Consider the following 24,442-nt stretch of genomic DNA (forward strand, 5'->3'; position numbering starts at 1 on the left):
GCTATTACATCAATATAACATTCAGATTTCATCTAAAATATTTGATTTATAAATACTGGTAAAACATTTAACACATAATAAATGTGATTACTTATACATCTAGATTTGAGTAACAGGATTCAATTGTAGAAATAGATTTATAAATTATATATAAATAAATTAATAGGCAATGTAAAGTTGTCAGGTAGGTATCTGTGATAAAATAAAGAGTAAATAAATCTGTCCGTCCGTCTATACCCTGTATATATCTCACAACAATCCAAGATCCCACTCGCTCTCATATTCTGTTGGAAAATGCAATACTCACAGTAGACAAATAGTAATAAAGGGGATCAAAAATGTAAATTTTCAAAACTTTGAGATTCTTATAAATAACATATTGTTCTAATGCAGAAATGTTTAATATCAGACTCATAAGTTGGACTTTAGGAATGTGCAGAGCTTAAAGCTAAGGATATTATAGATTGAGTTTCAATACCAAAGGGAACACAATAAACATGGGTACTCTAATGTAGTTACTCCTAAGACATACTAACATCCAAAAGATCAAAAGGTACATTTAACATCAATAATTACGAGCCACATTCGAGAACATTATTTTACGAGCTGACTTGATGAATATAAAGCTATTCCATAGCTTCAATTAACATACTATATTTAATTATATTAATTAAAACACAACAACAATATTGGCAAGTGTTTTAAAATTATGCATAGATGCTAAATCTTAAATCTGCCATTAGGGCACAAAAAAAATCAAACTTAGAACAAAATTATAGTAATGTCAAATCAACAAAAATATCACATTGAAAAGAAATAAAATTAGCATAGATTTATGCTAAATTAAATTTCATAATTACGGAATTTAGAGATCACTTCGGATGGTGGCTCTTGATTGCCAGGACCCCAGCGTCCCCAGAGAGCAGCTCCGCCTTCAGAAGCCCTGCGAGCGGCAGCATTGGTTGGGCCCAGGCTGGATGGGCCAGATGAGTGTCCCAATTCACCCTCCAGCATGCGATCCTTGGTGTTGGGTTTGGACCAGTGCATGGACTGCTGCACATGATCCTTCATGCTTAGCCATTGCTTGTACCCCATGGCAACACCACTCTGCCTCCATTTGTCATAGAGAGCTCGCTTGGAAGGATCACAGAGCGTCTCCTTTGCCTCCTATAAGTAGTTAAAATACATCATCACAAAGCAGAATACATTATTACAATTTACTCTGAAGTAATTGAGTCATAAGAACCTTTAGTTGTTGAAATTTAGCTTCAGCATCTTTATCACCATCATTCTTATCAGGATGGTGTTGCAGAGCCAACACCTTGTACTCTGCAGTTATCTGCTCAACCTGTAATTTGTAAAACAAAAAAAAAAATAAGAAAAAGCAACTAAGTTTAACTTACTAATTTAAAATAAAGGGAATCCCATATTAAAACATTAATGATTCATTTAGATTATGGAACTTGGTTTTTCCTTTTAGCCTGTTAAGGTAAATACGCAATAAAAAATAATAGCTGTCTTTGTATTCCAACACCTCTACCAAGTAGAAGTATATTTTAAAAGAAGTAGGTCGCGTATAGCCTTCGCTTAAAATAAGGTCATTGAATAGAACATTGAATCAATACTTGTACAAAGGTCATGATTGCTATTGTACCAGTATTTTCAATTGTAAAATTGTAAATAACACACAGCTCTTCACTTACCGAAGAATTCTCGTCGCAGCCCAGCAAAGCGTAATAATCGTCGTCGGGATTTCTTTGATAATTCAGTATCTCGTCCACTCCGGTCATTTTCACGACCCGACCCTCCCGCACAACACCCAACAAAATACTGGCCGACTGTTAGCTAGCCTAGCCTAGCTGCTAACTTAATCGTCTGATTACGCTTGCGCACAAGATATCTTTTGTCTTCGCATAAAATCACTTAAATCAGCGTCACAACATACGTCATAAATTGAATAGTATTATTTGGCTTTGACTTTAACTTAGTTGTTGTATGTTTATTGTTTAGGTCTCAAGGTCAAGCAGCCAAGCTAACTTATAGCAGTTAGATTTTTAGTAATTTTTTTTAAATGAACGAGTTAATATAGCTTTTGCTTTACGTTGCAAAACTGAAATAAAAGACAATTTGTTTTATCTTCTTCATATTTAAATAATTCTTCTACGGATATTACTAAGTTAATTTGAAAAAAAAAACACTGTCCTGTTTTATATTGTCTATTGGCAATAAGACAAAAATCAATAATTACATTTTAAGACCTTAAGTGGCAACTCTAGAATACTTCATTATACGCAATTTCTTTCTTCTTCCGCACCCAAGGCAAAGCGAAGGTATTTTGAGTGAATTGAGAAAGTCATGGCACCTTTTCGAATCACAGTATGTTTTACTTATTATGGATATATTTTAATGTGTGCTTTAAACAAAACAACCGAGTAAATATTTCAAAGTAATTTACAAATTTCTTTTTGTAGAACGGAACGCGAAGAAAAATGAATGTTTGAACGGAAATGCTGTCACGACGAAGTGTGTCACTGTCTGAAGTGACTTGACAGCGCACTTTGGCGCTAAACTGAAACCTATGTCAAGTACTTATATTATATATATGTACTTATATTATATTATTTATGTTCAACATTTTAATATTGCATATAATTTCTAGCAGAGACTTAAAATTATTATAAAGTTCATTCAATCAAAGTATTGATAAAATTTACGTTTTTCGATTTATCAACAAAATCGCATTAATGTTAATAACTAATCAAAATTAACAAATGCAATAGCACAGTAAGTTTACACCTTTAACACATTATTTGTTTTTTAAGTGCATCGACCGTAATTTATCTCTTAAAATTTTAATTTCTAAACAACTAAAAGAAAATCAGAATTCGGGGTAATAATGTAGTAATGACATCAGTATAATTATTTCCCCCGTGACGGCGTTTACAATGCGTCGTTATAATGTAGGAACTTGCGCAAGCATCAATTACGCCAAATTACAAAGCGGAAGAGAAAGAGACAGGCGTAGGAAATGTATTTAGAGTGTGAGTTATACGTGTACAATAAGGGATGCATTATAATAATATCTACAGATAAATTTGTACAAATTAAAAATTACGCCCTCGCGACTTCTTACTCTAGATCTAGATATAGATATTTTATCAGCAGCATTCCAAGGATCTTAGGATTGGTGGAGTATCTTAACATCTGTCTACCCTCAACTAATACATCAAAAACGATTTACCATAAATTTATCTGCCTAACTACTTGCTCTACATAAAATGTTACACTTGTGATTGTGTTAAATTGACCTAATAATATTTTGTACATGTCTTGGTCAACCTTAAAATTATTAATTTGATTTTAGTAATGTAGGCAAGGTGTAAAAGAATAATATTTTGTATGTGGCAAAATTTGCAGTGAAAGTAGGTATTTTCGTAAAAAGAACCCAAAATATATATTTGAGTGTCAAGACATTAATATTAGCTATTAGTTAAAAAGACATTTACGATGGTAATAAATAGGATAAAGGCGACGGCCGCTAGATTCACAACAGTGTATAAACATCAAGGCTGACGACATTGCATATTCCGTGCATGCTCTAGACATTGGCGTCTCAACTTCCAACGCGCTTTTGCATCAAAAATAGCTCCCGAAGACCGAAGACGCGACGGCGTACGTAAGCCAGCGCCGCTCACTGGCGCAACGCGCGTCTCGCGGCTACGAAATAAAAAATAAATAAATAAATAAACATCTAGTGCGATTAACTGTGTCTGACATAGGTATAGTGCTGCCAGTAGTTATGGTGCGACGTAGAATACATCGTCGGCCGCTGTCAACGAACTAGTACGAAGATCTTCCATCTTTGGCAGCGGAAGCATCGGCGGATGTCCCGGCGCGGACGATGGGTGAGTACCGGCATATGAATGCTTAACAACAATGCTCCCGCGCTTCGTTCCCACATTTTCTATTCGCGCCGTGTCTCCGCCCAAAGTTTGTTCAACCTATCATTTTTTTGTCGAGTTGGATTTAATATGAACGTATACGCGGAATAAATTTCATATTACCCTATGTATTTTCATTCCGCGCCCGCCCTGCGTTTTGCTCTCCCAAAATAATTGATATAAATTGCAAACTTCTATTACATACGAAGGTAACAATTATTTTTGGCATGCAAATAAAAAATTGGCAGTAGATACATACCATTCATAAAAAAACTATTTATAATCAAATCATTCAGTGTAATTTATTTTTCAACAATAATTTATCAAAAAAGGGTTTTATAACGTTGAAGTACTTAAATGTAGTAAACATAGAGAAATAAAATTAAAACGATTAACATATTATGAAAATAAAAGATATTCACAATTTTGGTCTAAAAACATTTAACATATTTTACAAATTAAATGCAAATAATTTTTCAAGTCTGTAACGTCATACTTATTTGCAATTTGAATATTAAGTTACGATTCAATTCTACATCAATTAATTGGTCATAACCCTGTCACCGCACATCATGCTGAATACATACATAATGCTATGTTTGAATCTCAAACAGGCATAGTATTTATATTCATAACATTTGACTTCGACATATGCACGAATATTTAGCATATTAATATCTAAAATATGAAAATTAGGAAATAGAAATTGTTTGTTTTCTTGTAATGTTCATGAAAAGTTATATTCAATAAATTATATTAATTTTCTTTTTTTATCTTTTAATTGGATTTCGGAATTACGCCATTTTGTCAATGAAACAAAAAAAAAACTGCTGAACTGTAAGTAGAACACATCACGTCTTGATTTCAAATTTGGGTGGACAAGAAAAGCAGTTGCTGTTTCGTTGTGTTTTTAGAGAAACCAAATTCGGTGCGTATAAACTAGCACGGCTCTATTTTTGTAGAAGATGTAAACAACTGGGCTTCGACTCTAGACCTAGAGTAAGGAGCACCCTAAATCGTATAACGATGTACTTAGTGTTCGCTAATCAGTCCATTAGCATATTGCAATGTTTGAAAAATTGGCAACATAACTCACGTGCGTTAGGTTAGGTTAGCGTGTTTTAATAGATAACTACAATGAAAGTAGATGTAAATAAATAGAAATAAGTAGTAGTTCTGTTAAATTAACGTTATTGTGATTCAAAAGGAGACAGTATTCAAAACTGCGGCTGTCATTTCTGAAATCTGAAAATATGCAATTACGACAGATATGGCTTCGTATTTTAGCTCTATGATTACGATGCAAATAATATAGTATCACATTATTCTTTACAGGGTTATCTCGAGGAAGTAATAATAATTAAAATATTATTGTTTTTCATTAACCTACTGAGCGTTATGTAGGGACTGGGCGTGACATTGACAATACGATGTACTGTTAAACGCGCGCCAAACGCTGACCACGGTCGTGTCCCGTTTGGACAATGCATCAATTACATCTTTATTATTCTTTGTGTGTATAGCTTCGTTAAAGTTATTATGGTGTTTGATTATCAAAATAAATAATCAAACACTACAAGACAACCGTGACAGAAGTCGGTCAAAGATATATAGTCACCGATATATTTTCGTCATTCGCTAGTAATTATAAAATATGATCGCAATGAATCATCAATACTTGGAAAGTTTTAACACTCACACATTCTAGTTACGAAATGATTTGTTTTGTATATCTAATCCACGTGTACAGTGTGTGGACGTATGTAACTACATTAGCTTTGGTAATAAGGTTAACTGTCTTGGCATTCAACTTCTAAACATTTTATTATGTGCAGTGAGTAGGAGTAGGTAAAACTGTGTTTTACGCATTTCTTGAGAGCTCTAGTAAACATTTTTACAACTACCTACATATTCAAATCTAGATGACGCCTACTTTCATATTGTCTATATTCAGATTTCTTTGTATATGATGTTTGAGAAACTTTCTTAGAATTTCGATTCAAAACTCAGTATTTTTTTACATTTTTCCTTGATTGCATTATGTGCGCATTGCCTATTTACATGGATTTAGGCGTTGCTAAAAATAAGCAATAGGTACAAGCCTTATAGTTGCATTTAATTGCATGCAATTCAATAGAGCATTTCATTTATAACATAACGAACAAACACATCAAAATAAATAGCGTGTTGCATTAAGTGCATTCAACGATCAGCACTAAAACATTCTTCGTTATGTTTCTTTCTTCTTTTACCGTGGGTTCACACTGCCGATACATGCATATAAAAGCATATCGCTATCTCAGTTTATTTTAAAGAGAACAAGAGAGACAACCATATGTTTCTATGTAAATTTTTCGATAATCGAAACTCACGGTCAGGAACTTCTTGTTCTCTCTGATGCAACTTTATAGAGCTTTAGAGTGTTAACGTAAAAAATAAATTTTTATGTCTCACTTTCTAGTATTAGAAAATTAATATACACACGGGCATTTTATTCATAGACATATTAACCGAAATACCATGACGTAAAGCATTCGTGTTCTGGGTTTCTTCAAACAAGTCGAGTTGGTCGATGAACTTTTAACATAACCAAATCATCTAAGAGATTCACTTTCAAAATTAAACTTTAAAGTAAATATTTGTTAAAATTGAATTTGGGTTTACCTGTAAGCTGAGAGATTGCATTGTTTAAGGGATTATATTCAGTACAATGAATGACAATATTCCGGTAGGTTTTACGATTTCAGCTCTACTAGGTATCCTGGGCGAGATTTCTACGGCGCCCCCTTTTTTATTATGCCTTGGGTGGATTAACACGGTTATGCGAGACTGTGTAATTCGCAGACCTTTTTGTCCATCGTCTTCGGCGGTCGTCGAACCGCGCCCTACCCTAACGCTGGCCATGTATCCCTGTTATTTACTTACCTTACTTATTATGAAATGACGAGAAAAAATTCAAAACTTTATTTTTTATATAAAATATCTATTTTACTTTCAAAATAAAAACATGGTAAGTAAATATGACTATCATTGTTTTATGTAAATAATGTGTGAGAGCTTTTTCAAGTTAGTAACTTCTTAAATGTACCAAAAACTATTTACGGTTTTTGTGGCAAAATATTGTTTTTACCGAATTATATTTCTCTAAATAATTTTAAATGTAACTGATTTACAACGTTATGTATAACATCATGGGTAAACGTTTACTTACATGTATCCGGTATTTAACATGGCATAGCTTTTTTAGAAAACATTAAGATTTAGTTTTAACGTCTCTCGACAGACACCCTTGTTGGCACCCTCCCTTTGTTGTGTGAAACGGATATCCGATACTCTATGAAGAGGGTTCGGATGCACGTAAATACATTAAAACCGGCAACATGCAAAAAATTTAAAGCACAACAAGAAAAGCGTTATGTTTTGTTTGCTCTGTCAGTACACTGTTATAACAAAAATTGTCATCTCTTTACTATTCCGGGATAAAGCGGGATATATATTTTCCGAAGAGTTTATCGTCCACAAATTAAGAAAGAATCCACGAAATGTCTCCAAACTTGTAGTACAATGTCGCGGATGTGGTTATTAGCGTCGCATTCATATGTACATACGTATATGTACATTATTACGTTATGTAGTAAATTAATTCGATACAAGCGGAAATGGCCAATTGTATCTAAGCCGACGACGACGTCGCGTCGAGCGGCGAGCGACGAGCGACGATAATGCCCATCTTTGTCTACCCTTCTTTATACCATTCAGAACTATATATTTGTTTGTACTATCTGAATGTATATAGGTCGGATATTATAACAAGTGACCTATCACCTATTTTGTAATAATCACTTGATATAATTTTAATTACATACGCCAGTTCCATGTTACTAACTCTAAAGTAAATAGATGTACTAGATTATTGTTCACTTTATTATGCAGTAAAAACATAGGCAGCTACTGAAAAATATTACGCAAAACAAGATGAACCCATACAAGATGAACTTTGGATCAAATAATTTTCTTATAAAAACTAAGCTAAAAAGTGTTAAAAATGTAAATTCCATGATTATCCAAACTAACCTCTCAAAAAATAAGTCACCTCCATAAATGAAAGTTCAAGATTCAATTCCTTTGTGAAAATTAAAATATTCAACAATATCATATCTTTGTGAGTATTTTTAGTTCGAATAACATTTAATTCTATTCCTTGACAACAACAAGAGCAAATAATCCCTTAGCATTAGAAGCTTATTCTGTCTTTTGTTTTTAGGTGTCCATATCACTCAAGTATAAAGTCGTATAAGTCATGTCGAGGCGATTTAATATCAAAACTTTAGTCTCTTTTCACTGATGTTTGCTTCAACATTGAAATTCCCAGTGACTAATACAACTATTTTATCATCGAGTATCTTCTGTCAGGCATGTTTGCTTATTTTATACAAAGACTCGGGACAATTTATAGATACGTAGTTCAATTAAAAGTCCATGGCAGGAAAAGTAAATTAAATTAATTCAGATTTAAAAGTTGTCAATAAATTAATATTTTATTATTATTTTATACAGCTGGCTTTAAATTCTTCTTTATTTCATTGATTCTTATCTATCTGTGTACAAAAACAAATCGCCACGCTTAACCTACCAATTTCTTTGAGAAAATGTTTTTAATATTATGTTCTTGGACCGATGTTTCGAGAGTGCAATTTCACAGTTAATCCGGACAGTCCCAAAGCTTAGTGACCGTGTGGCGACCCTGCTTGCAGATATGCACGCCTCGTCATATGCGCATCGCATAAATAAACTTGTGCGCATTCCGTAAATACAGCGCGGATTTTGAACTCCAAATCCAGCCGATGTTTATTTATTTTTTTGTAATCCGTTTTTGCCGATGTGTCTTCATTTGTTTAATTGATGTCAAATTACACTGCATTCGACTTGTATTACTTATTCGTTTGGTTGGCGTCGAAAAACATTCATTAATTCATTCGTATGATTTGAAATTTTATTTATAACTTCACAAGCTTTATATACAATCTGGTGGAGGATATGAATAATAAAGAAAATTCATAATTTTGTTAGTTTTTTCGTTAAAATGTTGATCTATTTTCTATCACTATAATACGTAAAATAAATTGGTATTAAGATCAACAAAATACTGTTAATTTTTCATCCTAATGATCGTTTACAAAAAGGTAAGAAGTAAAATAAAACATTTAACATTTAAGAGCAAGTTAGCATACTTTTTAAACATCAGTCATCAATCGTTCTATATTAAAGTTTGCAACAAAAGTGGGCTTTGTTCGACGGCAGATGCAAGTAAACAGTTCGCCCCACATCTGGTGTATTTTTTCCGTCCATTCCACTAACAAAGTGGTCAATTTTTAAAATCGGTCGTCATAACATCCTACCGTGTTTCATGAATACTTATCTAGGCTATATACTAAACGTCAGGTTACTGAGAAGAATTTTAAACAAAACATATCAGTTATTAATTGGAATTAACTTAAAAAAATCGCATTCACTATCTTTGTATTTCCACTAACCCTAAAATAAGGAAATGTAAGATTTGGGTTTTTATAAAATTGATCAAAAGAACTTCAGTCAGCATAACTTGTGAGGAGACAACTATACAATGGATTCCAAAGTTTTGGTTGCATATGTTCATTTGACTGACCTTGTTTCGACATAGTGTTCGTCATCTAATGTCACCTTGTGTCAAACTTCTCGTTTTACATACGTCTCGGATCAATCAATATCAGATTTAGCAACGAACGAACGAACAACAAATATGAAAAATATGTAATGAAGTTTAAATACAAAGATTTCACTCGAATGCTTAGAACCTAACATCTTTATCACCTAAGATAAAGTGGACTTTCGTAGACATTTATCATATAACCTCGTTAGTTTGCCCTCTTTTCCAAAAAAATATAAGCGGCCGTATAGGGCTAGCTAGAACCGGCCAGGAATATGAATGAACGGCAATAACAAAGTGCGACGTTTATTTACAAACACGGCCGGTGCTGGCGCGGCGCGGCGTGCGCGGCCGCTACCGAAACGCACCGCGCACGCGTACGCGCATTCAAATTAAATCTGGGCACAGACTCCCCTACCTATAAAAACATATGGTAGGCAATTTGACTCTACCTTCATGCTCCGAGTTATAAGCATACATTTTATTTATAAATATTTAAATCTTTTGTGTGATGCTTATCTTTTACTTCCTTTGTTCAAACCTTTTTTATGTTAGTAAACATTTTTTTTTCAGTTTTTGTATTTCAACTAGTCTCACAATTTTCCTTAATTTCTATCTTAAAATAATATTAAATGCAAAATATATCAGGGTAATGGCTTAGGATAAGGTGTAAAAACTTATAGTAGAAATGAAAGAGGAAAAGCTTTTATTTAATTAAAGCAAAAGTTGATACATTTATAATTATAATTAAGAATAAAAAAAATGAACCAAATCCTTTAAATCTAAACAGTACCCTAGGTGAATTCTTCGGCTCCATCTATTTATGTTGTATTTGGGCCAGTGATCGGTGGTAACTTATGTGCGCGCTTCCTGACGCGTGCTGAGAAAGCTCTTCCCGGGATACGCACGTGTGCACTAGTACCCAGCCCTCGGATCCACCTGCCTTGCCTACACCAAACACCACATACGGCAAGCACTCGCCCCGCGCTCGCAGGGCGCAGATCACGGCGCGCCTTCGACGGGATGTGTCGTGTTTAACGTATCCGAAACTCGCGTCAAGAATTATCATGGGACCACAGTTCGAGTATTGCCTTCGAGCTACAAGTGAGTTTTGTTCGTGAATCAATGATAATACGCCGCCCGCCCATCCCTATTCGGAATTAAGCATTTTTGTTTCTTTGATCATGATTGATTGTGACTTATTTATTTTTGTGATTACTAAGTAATACATCCCATATATTGCCGTATCTTAGTTTGTACTTCATTGATAACTTATCTGTATGTAAGTTAACTTAACTATCAAAACGCGTATGCTTGATTAGAAACAATACGGAGCATAGAATAGAGAGAATAGACGGCCCAAGAAAATACAATCGAAAATAACGTGCCAATGTGGTTTATCTATTTAAATTCTATTTACAATTATATAATTTATGTTACTTAGTATTTCTACTGATGTCTCTGCCAAGCGTAGTTTTCGTGAGTTGTAATAAATATTTAGAAATTAATATTACTGTTAATAATTTAATGAATATGGAGCTTTTTAATTTCAAATGAATTATTCAAACAGATTTAATAATGTTATAATTTTTATTTTACAAACAAACAATTATTTTCCCTTGACAATACTAGTTCTATGAGTCAACTTTACGTGAAACGTAAAAATATTATCATTACTTTAAAAATTTGAGTGTACTTTTTTTTAAGATTTTCCAAGAATAGAGATTGATTCATCAGTTTAGAAGAACGGATGTCCCAAACATAGCTTAATATTCTAAAGCAGATGTTGTCTGTGCTTTGAATATTTCAAAAAGCTTTATAAAACTTAAGCAAAAACTTCATAAGTTGGTTTACAAATGGCTTTACTTGGTTAGCGTTATCATAATCAATACTATAAACTTATCTCCACATGTATTTTTCTAGTATTCTTCCTTGAATTGGCCATAAATTTGTATATTCCTACATTCAAATGGTGCATAATAGGTTTTTATTTGTCTAAATGAGACAATCCATTGTCCATTAGTCACTTTTTGTATAACACATGTATAAAGATGGTCCTTTCATCCCGCCCTCGGTCCAAATATTGGAAATAATACTTTGCACATGCGGGACGCACAAAAACTACATTAATGGATCTCTTCGTTCCCACTAAATACAGATTTAGTAAATTGTTAAGTTTGCATTTGTAAATTTCAAAATTTTATTTCTACTAGCTATTATCAGTACTTATGTGAATTTTAATATCTACCTATATCAATTATATTTTTATCTGTTTGATTAATGTTTGCCTTTATACAAATATGTACTGTCCTAAAACCATAGTAGATTAGTAGTTAAGGATAAATCTGTGACTGTCCCATATACGGCTTAAGTATGGCGGACTTGGAGCTGGGACGAAGATTGCTTTCAATTCGCATTTTCCGGCTTATAAAAGTAGGTTGGTCTACACGGACCGGCACCGCGGCACGGGGCGGCGGTGGACGTAATGGAGAGCCGTTACTTCATTGTCGTTATTGAATAATTCCCGCAGCCAGTCGTAGATCGCTGGCCGGCGAAGCCGCCCTCGCGCTATGGTCCTCGGTAAGACGGCAACTATTTATAGTTCCCTCGCCAGAAGACCAACCTTACGTGTTATTGTAACTAGATAGCAGGCCTAATAACTTTTTCAATTCTGTTACCTAAGCTTTGTGCTATTCATAGTGTAACTGAAACCAAGCAACCTTAAGATTTCATTAAAAAAACACAATTATAGTAGTACAATATTACCTAATTTACCACTTGTTCCAGACAATCCATCGTACTTCGCGTTCCCTGACAAAGATGTCGCTGACAGTGCTAGTTCGGCCGCAGCCGCTAGTACGGAACAATGTTCCCGGTCTGCGCCGGCCCGGGGCTGGTCAGACATGCGGCCACTGAGCTCTCCTCGACGCAGGGAACCCGACAGCCCGAGACGCAAAGAGTTCAGGGCCCTACTGAGGTCACTTTCCGCTAAGGAACCAGAGCAGGCGGAAGCATTCCTCAAAGGACAACCGAGACCAGGCGACTGCGCCCCCAGCGATATGAAGCACACTTTCACAGCCCCTAGATTGAAGTAAGTTTATTACTTTGACGAAGATAATGTTATCAAGTTTTTAACAGTTTTTGTTTATCTTTCAGATAACAAAAAAAAAGTCATAGTTAAGGGTAAAGATTTGAACAAGAAAAGCTGTTAGCTGATTTTTTGCATTGTCTTCCTCTACATCTTTTTCGTATTCTGTAGATATGCGCCCAAAGAAAAAATTATTCATTTGCATAATTAACGGATACTAACAACGAAAATTATGTTGTTAATAGGAAAGGAAAAATTAGTACTTCGGTGGTGACGACAGAGGGCGTGAAGGAGCGCGAAGAGGTGTTTTACACGATCCCCCTACAGGGGCGCCGACGTCACTCTGTGGGGGGATATCTAGCGACAGGAGGAGGGGGTGCCGGGGAAGTCACCTCAGTGCCCAGCGAAGTCCCCAAAATGCCCCCGCCACGGTTCAACCACAACGAAGATGATGTCGTGAAAAGGAGACGACCTAAGAATTTCTTATTTAAAGGTATGTGTAAATATGCCTATATTTGTACAAGTCTGTAAGGAGTATATGCGTATATGTGTGTATCATTTAATGACGCAAACGATATTTGCCCTCGATCGACGTGCACTTAATCAGTCAATTATTATTTACTGTCAGAAATATTTGATTATCAGAAAGGAAGTTTTCGTGGTTGAGCGATATAATTAAATAATAATATTGTACTCGGAACGACGTAATGATAATAACGGGCCGTAAACAATCCTGTCAAGACGTAGGGACGACGTTATCTAAGTGCATTGCTCTCGAGCTCTCCGACCCTACGCTGATAAGGTGGCTCCTAGCTGCTGGCTGCTCCAGAATACCTATCGCCGGAGAGATGCGGCGCTTTTGATTTACGACCTATTTGTCTGCTCTCATTATCCTACTTTCATAAAATATTAGCTCTACGCAATGTAATGCACAAAGTTCATTATAATTTCCTTATCACAATATAATACTAGACTAAACTACAGCTAATTCACAAACACAAAGAACTTTTTCCAAGTTTACTTTAATAGAAATTGTGTTACATTATGATCATTTCTAACGCCATACCTAAGCAAATAACAGCTGATAAGATTGACACACAGAAATCGTAATGATTTCCACTATTATTGTTATCTTAACGCGCAAGGAATACAATCCATACTATTGGATCTATGTTTGACGATAGATAGAGCTGGACATATTGACATTTGGACCCAAATTTGTTTGTGAAGATTAGTGTTGTGAGATGGCGTTGCGATTATGAGGGACGTGCGTTTAGTATGCGGTGCGCGTGCGCGTGCGCCGTCGGCAGAGGCGGGCGCAGGCGCACAATCCTCGCCGCGCCGCCGCCGAGCGCGCGCACTTTGTAATTCCGCACGCGTCGCGCTGCACCCCAGCCCCAGGCCCAGCCCTGCCATTCAGTGCAATGTCAAACCTTTAACTTGCTAACATCATAACATCGCTCTCCCTTAAGTACTAGCGAAGATTTAAAGTTCCGAACCGAAGATGGCTGAGAACAGTGAGTTTATTAAGTTACAATTAAGTGAACGAAATTATTTTCATTTTTGCGCGTGTTAATAAGTTAGGGTTTTGTTTTGCAAATTTTTGCACATTTCAAATATTTTATACTCAAGTCCATAATTTAAGTCCAAGATTTGAGTTTTTAATCATGTTTCTATTATTTTTAAACATTGCATGAAAATATTAAATAATTTCGCTTAAAAATTAAGCACATGCTTTGTCAAAGTTTAAAATTACAAAAAAAAAACGAAAGACAATAAGCTCATTGTGTTCGTAACATATACTTAAAATAATTATTACCATATTTAAGAACATATTATTGTTTTATCCATTGTTTTCCCTTCGGATACCAACTAAATACCCAGTGACCGCGCGACAAACCCACCTAAAACTTTGTAGCAACACAACGTTCAAGCCTAGCCAAAATCAATGTCAAAGGAACACAGTACACCAAATAAGTATTACCGTTGCTAAGCATATATCGTAAGGGATAATGACCTCTATTGCCTGGTCATTGAGGTGGAAGTTGTTAAATGAGATGGAGACATTATTGTAGATACATTAGTTATGCAGGGTAGCAGAACTGACAGAATAAACACGGTGTACTTTACATGCATCGAGGCGACTCCCGTAATGTACTCGCAGCTAGAATTCCAATCATCAGACGCCTGCTAACTTTAACTTATTTGTATAGAATCGTTTGATTGTACTTTTGACATTTCAGACTATGATCCATCAGTAATATTAACGATTCTTTGGAATATCACGTAACTTAGGATGAATTATTTAGTGTATTTTGAAGATCAAAGTTCGTTTACAAACATGGCTGTAGAAATAATTTCATTTATAGTATTAATGATGATTGACTATGGCCTTGTCACCCCTAACTTGGGGTAGGCTCCGAGCCCCTCGGTGGGGACATATAATAGTGAGCTGATGATGATAGTATTAATACTAAGAAGGCTTGTCTTCAAAGTCTTTGGTTACCTGCACGTGTTCGGGTACCTCATCCTTTCGATTGAACAGCTGTGACTGCTTTTAGTACGCCTTTGTTCTACTCCATTTGTACATCCTTACATGTGTTCGTACTGTACGATGACTTATTTTGGTTTTTTTTTATTTACTTCTTCGTTTATGAATATTTTTATATACGTCTTCTGAAAGTTATCTACCTAGGAATTTAATCCAGATAAAATACAAGTTTTAATTTGTAGCGATTGACTGAAAACTTTGGAACTACTACCTAATTACAACGTTCAATTTCATTCAAAAAATCCTTGATACAATTACGTTAGATTACATTTTAATTAATTGTAAATATTAACGTTTTATTATTTGTCGTCAATTGTTACTAAATGTTTATGTAGTTAACTTGCAAATAAATGATATTGTTTAACATATAAATATATCTGTGAAACAGAACACGTCCTACTCGTTAACACTATTTGCTACCTTTTAACAAAACTTGAATTTGAATTAGCAATAGCAATGACTAAACCGTTCTCAGTACGGATGAGTAATAGATTAATGATTTAATTTGAGTTTGTACTTTAAACTTTAAATTCAAGACGAATCAACGATTCAATTGAATTGGACTTCTCAGTCTGTTAGATACGGATTACTGAATTTGATTAATAATTAAGACATAAAATAATTTTTGAGTAATATTTTATTAATAATAATGATTGCAAATGCAAGTTGTTGCATAAATATTAGGCAGAATGATCAACTGTTAAAGTGTTTATTTTTTAATTAGTGGTCATAACCTATAATATCATACTATCGCTGTAGAATGTTTAAATCGATTAATTTATTAGCTGTACACGTCCAGGTCTGTCATAGATTATCTCTTTAAACGTACCATAAAAGCACAAATAACACTGGCAACTAAATGCAAAGGGCGCGTTATGAGCAAAGGAACAAAATAATTAACCAGAGACAATAAACGACAATGCATTATGACCATTGGCGCCACTCGGACGGAACAAACAATTTATAAATGCTATTAAATAGGTTACAATACGCTAACAAGTCACTTTTATCTAAATATGGAATTTAAAAAGTTGTTAATTATGACGCGACGCCAGACAGCGTATGATTTAGCGACGTCGAGAGACGGAGACCAGGGAATAAGAAGAAATGATTTATTTTGATATCATGAATCAGAGCGGACTATGTCTGAAAACAAACAATTTCTTTGTTATTACACATGCTTAGGTCTACTCATTTATTTTTGTCTATTGTTTTTATTTATTATTTTAACTAGCTGTCGACCGTAACTGCGCCCTCGCGGAATTAAAAAAAACTAAATTAGTAGCTTATGTGTTCTACCAGACTGTGTTCTACAACTGCATTGACCAAATTTCATCTAGGTCAATGCAGTTGTTCTGGATCTACCCTGTAACAAACATCCATCTATCCATCCCTCAAAATATTCGCATTTTTATAAATGTAGGATTAGTAGGGTTACCAACACAGTTTGCGGACTGACAGTAGGATTTTGACAGATGAGATTTTATCAAATCAAATTCAAATTAATTTGTGACCATGTTATGTTTATTATTTTTACGCTTATGCATATTAAACTATGTAATTGTTCCTTAGTTAAAAAACTTCTCTTCATTAATTCGTCCTCGCGGAAATGAACTATTTCCTCACTTATGCCCGGTCGTGTACACTTAAAACTATTTCGACCATTGTGCATCGTAAAAGGGTTTGTTGTATATCACTCGAGATCAAAGACAAGGGCCATCGAACTAAAATATAGATGCATTGGATATCAACAAATCACTCGCGCTTTAAAAGTTACAAGTACCTCAAGTATTAAGTTAAATAACCATGTTGATTCGACACTACTGTCGAGTTCAGTTTTATATAATAGATTGAACTTTAAATGAAAAGATATTAAGCATTTATGTTAATCGTAAATAAAAAATATTTATTTGAATCACTATAAAAGAACTATGTGTTCTTCCAGCCTATGTTCTACATCTGCGCCAAATTTCATCAAGATCCGATGATCCGTTCCAGAGATACATTCTAACAAATATCCAACCATACATCTGGACTTTCGCAATTTATAATTTTAAGTAAGATTAATAAGATTATCAACGGACTTTACCAAAACTATTTTTGAATCAAAACGATATTTCTAAGTAATCTCTTCAAAGAGAAGTTCAAAATCATTATTACTTAGAATTCGCAAAACATCCGTTAACTGTAAAACAATTTCATGAATACGTCACGATTGATACGAAAGGTTTGTGATGCGCGTGCCGCCTAATCAGCCATAGTTATTCTGGGCGACGCTGGACGCTGATAGACGTTTGTCTATTTAGGAAACGGATATTACATTTAGACGGGCCTTCATTTGGCTGAGGTGGGTAAGTATAAATCCGTATGTTTCCGGCGCGCGCGATGCATAGCATATTTTGTAAGCGGCCGATGCGTACGAGTTGCTGGATGCAATAAATTTTTAACAGCCAACGCATGCTTTCGTGTTGGCTGGGAAAGGAAATGTGTATTTAGGACGTAATGTTTCTTTCTGTGTTACGTTACTAAAGTAGGTAACCTATTTTTAAAATCGACTCCAAAAAATTTATAACGTATGATTTCTTTTGTTTGAGATATTACAAAGTTTCTCTAAATATTTTATGGATAAAAATATGTGGCAAATGAAGAAACTTCGTGCCTTGTATCGTCAATTTTATTCCACGTACTAAATAAGTATTATAACAAAGTTCTTTCTCGAAATAAACTGTACCATTTATTGATTTCAAGCACCAATAAAGAAGTGCCGTTTTTAAATGAGACAAGGGTTCAAACTCAAGTGAGGCAAACCGCTGCAGATGGCGGTCTGCGCACACGCACATGTAACTACAATTCGTCACTTCTGACCGCTTCCCTGATGTTAATGGCAATACTTCTTATTACTTCACACTTTATGATGTGTCTTCAATGAATTGAAATATGAAAGTAACATTTACACTTACTTAAAACAGTAGAAAAGAAAAAAATAGTTTTTTTTATCCATATGAGGGTAGATTAAAAAATATAACGATGTATCCTTTTGGAAAAAAAAGAAAGTACTTATTTATTCGCTTATAGTAGTTAATTTGTAATAATTAAGATATATAGAAAGTTAGATAGCATGTGTTACACTTTCGAACAAAATTATTAGCAAGTTATTAACACTAAAGTCATTTATACACAGGTCACAGGGATTCAAAGCACAAACGGATGTATTCTAAATGTATAAACGTATATCTTCTGTTATGATTACTGAGACGTATGAACTTGTGGCCAGCCAATGACCTTTTCTTGATACCAAGTGAACGACATCGTTCATGGCTTGATTATCCCTGACAACACTTCCTTTCAGCGCCGGCGACGGCTCGCCTCTTGTGCGGATGACGGATTGTTATAACGTCTACAGTATCAAATATTAACCATAAATCCTTACACGATAACCCTGTGATAGTCCTGTGAACAAGTTCATACATTGGTACTTAGGAGCTTAAAGCGAATGGCAATATTTATAATGTTTTTTTTTTAATTATTTATTGATATCGTAAAAGGTCTTGTTTTTTTTTATTGGCCTATATATAAGAAGTATGTAAAAATATAATATTTGTACTACTTTCTTATAATCAAAGCTTTCACTGCCACATAAAAGCATCTTCCTACTTCTCTCCAATACTTTAATATACGTTAAACTCATAGAAGGTAAATTTCCCAATATACTCATTTAAATTAACTTGTTACAGAGATGGAAGACATAGCGATCCTGTGGAGCTCTGGGTCGCCGGAGAGCGCTCTGTGGTCGGAGTACCTGGTGGCCAGCTTTGACAAGATCATGTCGCAAAGAGCTAGACATCACTACAGGTAACTTCCAGACTATGCTCTACATACTTATATGCCAAATTTCATCAAGATCTGTAGAGCCGTTCCGAAGATACCTTCAAACAAACATCCATCCATACATCCAAACATTCGCATTTATAATATTAGTAAGATTATAATTGAATTATATTATATCTTTACGTTATTACAGAGTTACACCAATAACAGCTGAGGAACTTTTATCATCGGAGTCACAGGAAAAGGTTGACAAATTATCCAAAGCACAGCTACAGATTGTCATACTGTGTCCCAATCTGGATACCAAATTGTCAGACCTGAAGCGAGAGTTGAACACTGAGAATTTATTTAAAGTGGAAAAAGTACTAGTAATGCTGTTGGGAGTTGAAAAAAATAATGTTATATCAAATAATTGTGAAGGTGAATATTTCTGTTTTCCTCTGCCGTAAATCTCTTTCTTTTTGAAAAATAGAGATAACAATTTTTAAAATATGTATTTAACACATCGAAACTTTTTATTACAGACTACCCTACAATAGATCAATGGCAAATGATGTCGGTACGCGAGAAAGATACTTCGTTCGTTGACACTTTTCTGACGGCCGCAGTTGGCATTCTGAGAACCAAAGACTGTAAAGACACAGCCGCGGATAGAACTAGCTTCTCTATTGTACCGAAGAAAGTCAAAATTGTAAGTACCTATAAAAATATATCTAGTACATGACAAGAGAATCCTCAAAGTATTGTTTAGTTAATAGGAAGTTTGTAGTTTACATATTAATAAATTTGTTTGGAAACTAACTGCTGCGTTCAGATGGATTCAATTCATTTTAATTAACTAGATACTTAAAATGTTTTTTCGCCCGCAGGGTCAAAGCCGCGTCATAGCGTTACTCAACGATCCTATAAGGGAGGAAGATAGTATAAAAATAATGGTTGACAAGAAAGGAGAAGTTATAAACATACCGACGTTCAAGAAAAGAAATCCATACACGCTACAGTTTGATATACCAGGTATTTCTATCACATTTTTACTTTAAGTTAATAAATAGGCTAAATACAACAACGAGACATACTATAGGAGCCAACAGTCGTCGTAATGAGAATTTTAACCACATTTTAAGCAAATAAGTAAAGTATTTTAAGCAATATTATTCATCTACCAGACGAAAGGTTGATTTCCACGGTGTGTGAATCTCGAGCTGTACGACGAACCGTTAACTCACCTTAACGTCTTTAACTATGAACTTGTAGAGTCGTGCCTGGAGGTGTCGATGTTGGTGTGGGTGCGTGTGACCAAGAACGGGCAGTCGCTCGGCCGGCGGCAGATCAAGTGCGAGAGTCGTCTGCGCGAGCTCGACCAGCTGCTGCGCGCCTCCGACCATCCGCTAGAGTTCATGTGCCAGGTTCATGTTAAATATTGTATGATAAATATGTCTCCAGTGTTCTATAGATCCATATCCTCTCTTTTTTTTTCTTTTTTTTTGAGTTTTGTTAACAAATAAATAAGGTATAAACCGTTAATTAATTTTTATTGTTTCAGACACTTGGATTTAAAACGACGAACAAGGAACAACTGGACAGCTGGATGCTAAGCGCCTTTCAGAAAAACATCCCGCCGCATTTCAATTTACTGTCATCCACCGAGCAATTTAACCCTAAAGCTGACGTTTGCAGTAAGTAAATGGGAGTTTTCTTTGTTTCATTGCAATAAATCATAGGATTAAAAAGAAAAATAGATATATCCAAAATTTATTTTATTAGCTTTAAGTTTTGCATCAACATTCTAATCCTTTTCCCAATTGAGTAAGTGGTGGCAGGATAGGAGATGTATATAAAGGGATGTACTCTTTTCCTTCCAACTTATTTATAGGCAGGGGTGACGTCGCTAATTTAGGGATTTCAGATAGCCACCTGCTCGTTTGCTACCATCTTCTATAAAGATAACTCGTTTCCTATGCAGTATGGTGGATAAAATATTCCGGTGTATAGAAATTTTTTCTCTACCCATAAAGTTTTGAGTCATGGTGATTTATTTGTACGTCGATGTGTTTAGGTAACGAGGAGTACCCGACGTTGCTGCACTGGGCGGCGCGGTTCGGGCTGGAGCGCGTGTGCTGGCAGCTGCTGGAGTGTCCGGGCGGTGCGGCCGCTGCAGCACTCCGCAACGCGCGCCGCCGCACGCCCGCAGACCTCGCACGCGACCACCGACATCTGCGACTTGCCGACATGCTCGCTGATCACATGGTAAAACTCTCTTCCCCAGCTTCTCCTTATTCTCCCTACGCTGACTGGGAAATTATGAACTTCATTTACTATTCAAACATACACACACAATATAACGTTATGTGTCCTAGAATGTTTAATCTTTATCATCATATCTATCGTAAGCCGATTTATTTGTCAGTATTAATATTTTGTTTATTGTTTTCAGAAAATAAACGAATTCTCAAACATGTACTACTATTTGAAAAATATGTCCGATAACGACAAAGAGGACGGACAAGAAGATGAAAAACAAGAAGAATTAAGAATTGTAGAGAATTGCGATACGGTGGATTCTCCGCGCCTCGAGGAAGCCAAGGTCGTAGAAGAACAGTCCTCGGATCCTTTCAGTGAAGCTTGCACTCAAAACTTAGAAGAGAACGAAGTGAAATCGGAAATGTCCGATGAACCTGGAAAAAAACACAGGCCTAATTTAAAACTACCAAATGTGAAAGAACAATTTTACCAAAACGACTTCGTACCACACGACGACACCGCGGGAAGGATGCAGCAAGCCATCGAACACGATTACTTAGTGCAGCCGTCTAATATAAAAGTGGAGGACAGTCCCAAATTCCGACCAAATAACTTATACGCGAATAGTTCCCGCCTGTTGCCTCAGCAATCTGAAATATTCCTGTACTCACCCACCGAAGAAAGCAACAAGACTTTCAACATTGAAACCCCAACGAGTGATATTAGCCAAATCAACTTAAATACCAAAGATGCACGCAGTAGCGGCAGCATGAAATCTAGCAAGGAATGCTGCCCTTTAACAGGACAAGAAGAGCTAGCCGAAATTATTAATGACTTTAAAAATAACGTATTTACCATATCTGAAGTGGAGAAACTTGTAATGGAGTGGAGAAATAGAAACGAAACTCAACAGTCCCTTAAAGAAAAACAAGAGCAATTGAATAAAATGCGCGAAGAATATGACAAAATTCAACAGAAGATAAAGGAGAAATTGAAAAGGCCAACACCATTTGACCGAGTAAAGAAAATGTTTTCAAAGAGCAAAAATAAAAGTAAGTTTCTATATTTTATGAAATTTGTGTTTCAATAGACACAAATTTTAGAATGATAACAATTATTATGTTATGCAATTTTCAGATCACGATAGCAATACGGGCACAATTGAGAAAAGAAACGGAAGCACGAGACCTAACAGTAGTTTAAGCGACAGTAAGTACGCCTTTACATTTTGTACATTAGGAGATAAATATCATCTCATCTTGTATTCAAATGGAAAACTTAGGATATATTTCGTAGCTATGTGCAATGGATCAAGTGTTTTTAGATCGGCTGCATTTTTTTTTCCTAAAACTATTTGATTTTCTGTAACTTCTAAACTCTACATTGTGAAATTTTGTTTAAATGAATGCAATATCTCAGGTTCATCGTCGTCGGGTCGCCTGAGCACTGTGAGCGGCGGCAGCGCGGCAGACACCACCAGCGTGCAATCTGAGCACGATGCCCACGCCAGGTCTATTGTAAGTCAGCCGAACCTTTGATAATTTTTTTTCCAGAGCACTATTTTCATTTCTGTTTTTGATCGAATCTAGTCCAGTAGTACGATACGAGGAGATTCGTATTCGAGAAAATCGTAGAACCGATAGTAGTGGCTCGGAACGTGGTAATGAATTGGTTTATTTCGTCCAGATATCGTCTAGTACGAGTACGCTGACGATGCACACCGCGTGCGAGGACAGCCGACTGGACGACTACCTGATCCCGCCGCCGCCACGTCCGCTCAACGGTGCGCCGCAGTTCACCACCTTCGGACACCCCAAGCATGACAACAGGTAAATATAACTCCTTATATGGATAAACTTAACTCCAGCGACGTTTAAAAATGCAATTTCAGATATAGCATCGTCACTAGCAAGTCCATGGATTGGAAGAAAACATAAGAGGAAACACTCAATCTGCTGTTACCGCTACCCTTAATTAAGTTTTTGCGTATTCCTTCTAGGGGTGGTCAGCACATGGCTACGATAGTAGAGCGCGAGGCGTCCGCATCTCGTGAGAGACTGGATGAGAGTGAGGCGAGCGGCACGCACCTGCGGCTAAAGTTCCGCGCGCGCGACGAGCGCGACCCCGCCCACATGTACATGAACATATCAGCCACGCACACATAGACAACTAACTGAACATTAAAAATAACATTATCATACCTTTTTATTCTTTTTGAAAAGAAGAGAACAACATACTTAAATGTAATTGTTTTTTGCTACTCAAATCACGGTTAAAATACGGGATTGTTTTGATTACTTCTCGACGCCTAGTTCGTGACATATAGCAGTACATTTTAAAGAAATTGATTGACTTTTGGACCATAAATCAGATTTAAATTATGAATATCTCTATTTTTCACAGTTAATCTATAATGGTCTTTTTTAATTTTACTGCGAGTGGTTTTATAATCTCATTGCTACTCTAGCATTTATACATTGCATTAGCAAAATAAAGACTGACAACATATACTCCGAATCAACTTTGTGTAAATACTTTGTAAATAAATAATTAATAATGTAACTGATATTAGATTAAGAATTCGTAGAGGTCTTATTTATTATCATGGTATCTTTAGAAACAATATTAAAATTAATTATATCGCCTTACTATTTGTTATCTATAAAATAAACGTTTGAAAAACTTGAAGCAGGAAGAAAAAAAAAAACATTTGTTTTCAAAAATATTTTATTTAGCACTTTTATGTTTTAACTTTACCAAAATGCATTTATATCTGCCTACATTCACGAATAAATGTTTTTAAGTCAAACCTTATTTTATTACATACCTTTTTCCTTCAACGTGTCCTACAAGGAGTTATAAATAATTAAAATTCAAGCCGATTATTATTTTATTTTGCATTGTTTGATTAAAAAATAATATTCACCAATTGTCACCTACATTAAAATAAAAAATACTGACGATTAAATGGAAATAACTATCATTCTCTTTTAAATTGATTTTTGTTCAATTCCAAATACTTTAGCGGCAGTTTACTTATAAAATAATTTAACACATTAATCATAGTAATATAAAAAGATCACTAATATAAAAAGATCACCGACTTC

General features: G+C 35.2%; 2 protein-coding genes across 5 annotated transcripts; one reads left to right on the top strand and one right to left on the bottom strand.

Moving 5' to 3' along the window:
• Window positions 1-806: 806 nt before the first annotated feature.
• On the bottom strand, window positions 807-2,072 carry LOC106714849 (J domain-containing protein). Its single transcript, XM_014507968.2, has 3 exons — window positions 1,704-2,072; window positions 1,247-1,348; window positions 807-1,167 (listed from the first exon to the last, which is right to left on the bottom strand). Exons 1-3 carry the CDS (start codon window positions 1,788-1,790, stop codon window positions 844-846), a joined length of 513 nt encoding a protein of 170 aa, XP_014363454.1. The 5' UTR covers window positions 1,791-2,072; the 3' UTR covers window positions 807-843.
• Window positions 2,073-3,686: 1,614 nt separating this feature from the next.
• Window positions 3,687-23,967, top strand: LOC106715032 (phosphoinositide 3-kinase adapter protein 1). Of its 4 annotated transcripts, none has more exons than XM_014508223.2 (15): window positions 3,687-3,905; window positions 12,415-12,718; window positions 12,961-13,208; window positions 19,001-19,118; window positions 19,288-19,514; window positions 19,619-19,785; window positions 19,964-20,108; window positions 20,349-20,500; window positions 20,638-20,770; window positions 21,151-21,341; window positions 21,529-22,387; window positions 22,473-22,544; window positions 22,755-22,852; window positions 23,022-23,164; window positions 23,335-23,967. In XM_014508223.2, exons 1-15 carry the CDS (start codon window positions 3,902-3,904, stop codon window positions 23,498-23,500), a joined length of 3,027 nt encoding a protein of 1,008 aa, XP_014363709.2. In that variant the 5' UTR covers window positions 3,687-3,901; the 3' UTR covers window positions 23,501-23,967. The 4 variants fall into 4 exon arrangements, with proteins under 4 accessions (XP_014363709.2, XP_014363707.2, XP_014363708.2 ...); XM_014508221.2 differs by lacking the exon at window positions 3,687-3,905 and adding an exon at window positions 10,488-10,731; XM_014508222.2 differs by lacking the exon at window positions 3,687-3,905 and adding an exon at window positions 12,000-12,207.
• The last annotated feature ends 475 nt before the right edge of the window (window positions 23,968-24,442 follow it).

Source organism: Papilio machaon, chromosome 7 (assembly GCF_912999745.1).
Source record: "Papilio machaon chromosome 7, ilPapMach1.1, whole genome shotgun sequence".
NCBI classification, from domain to species: domain Eukaryota; kingdom Metazoa; phylum Arthropoda; class Insecta; order Lepidoptera; family Papilionidae; genus Papilio; species Papilio machaon.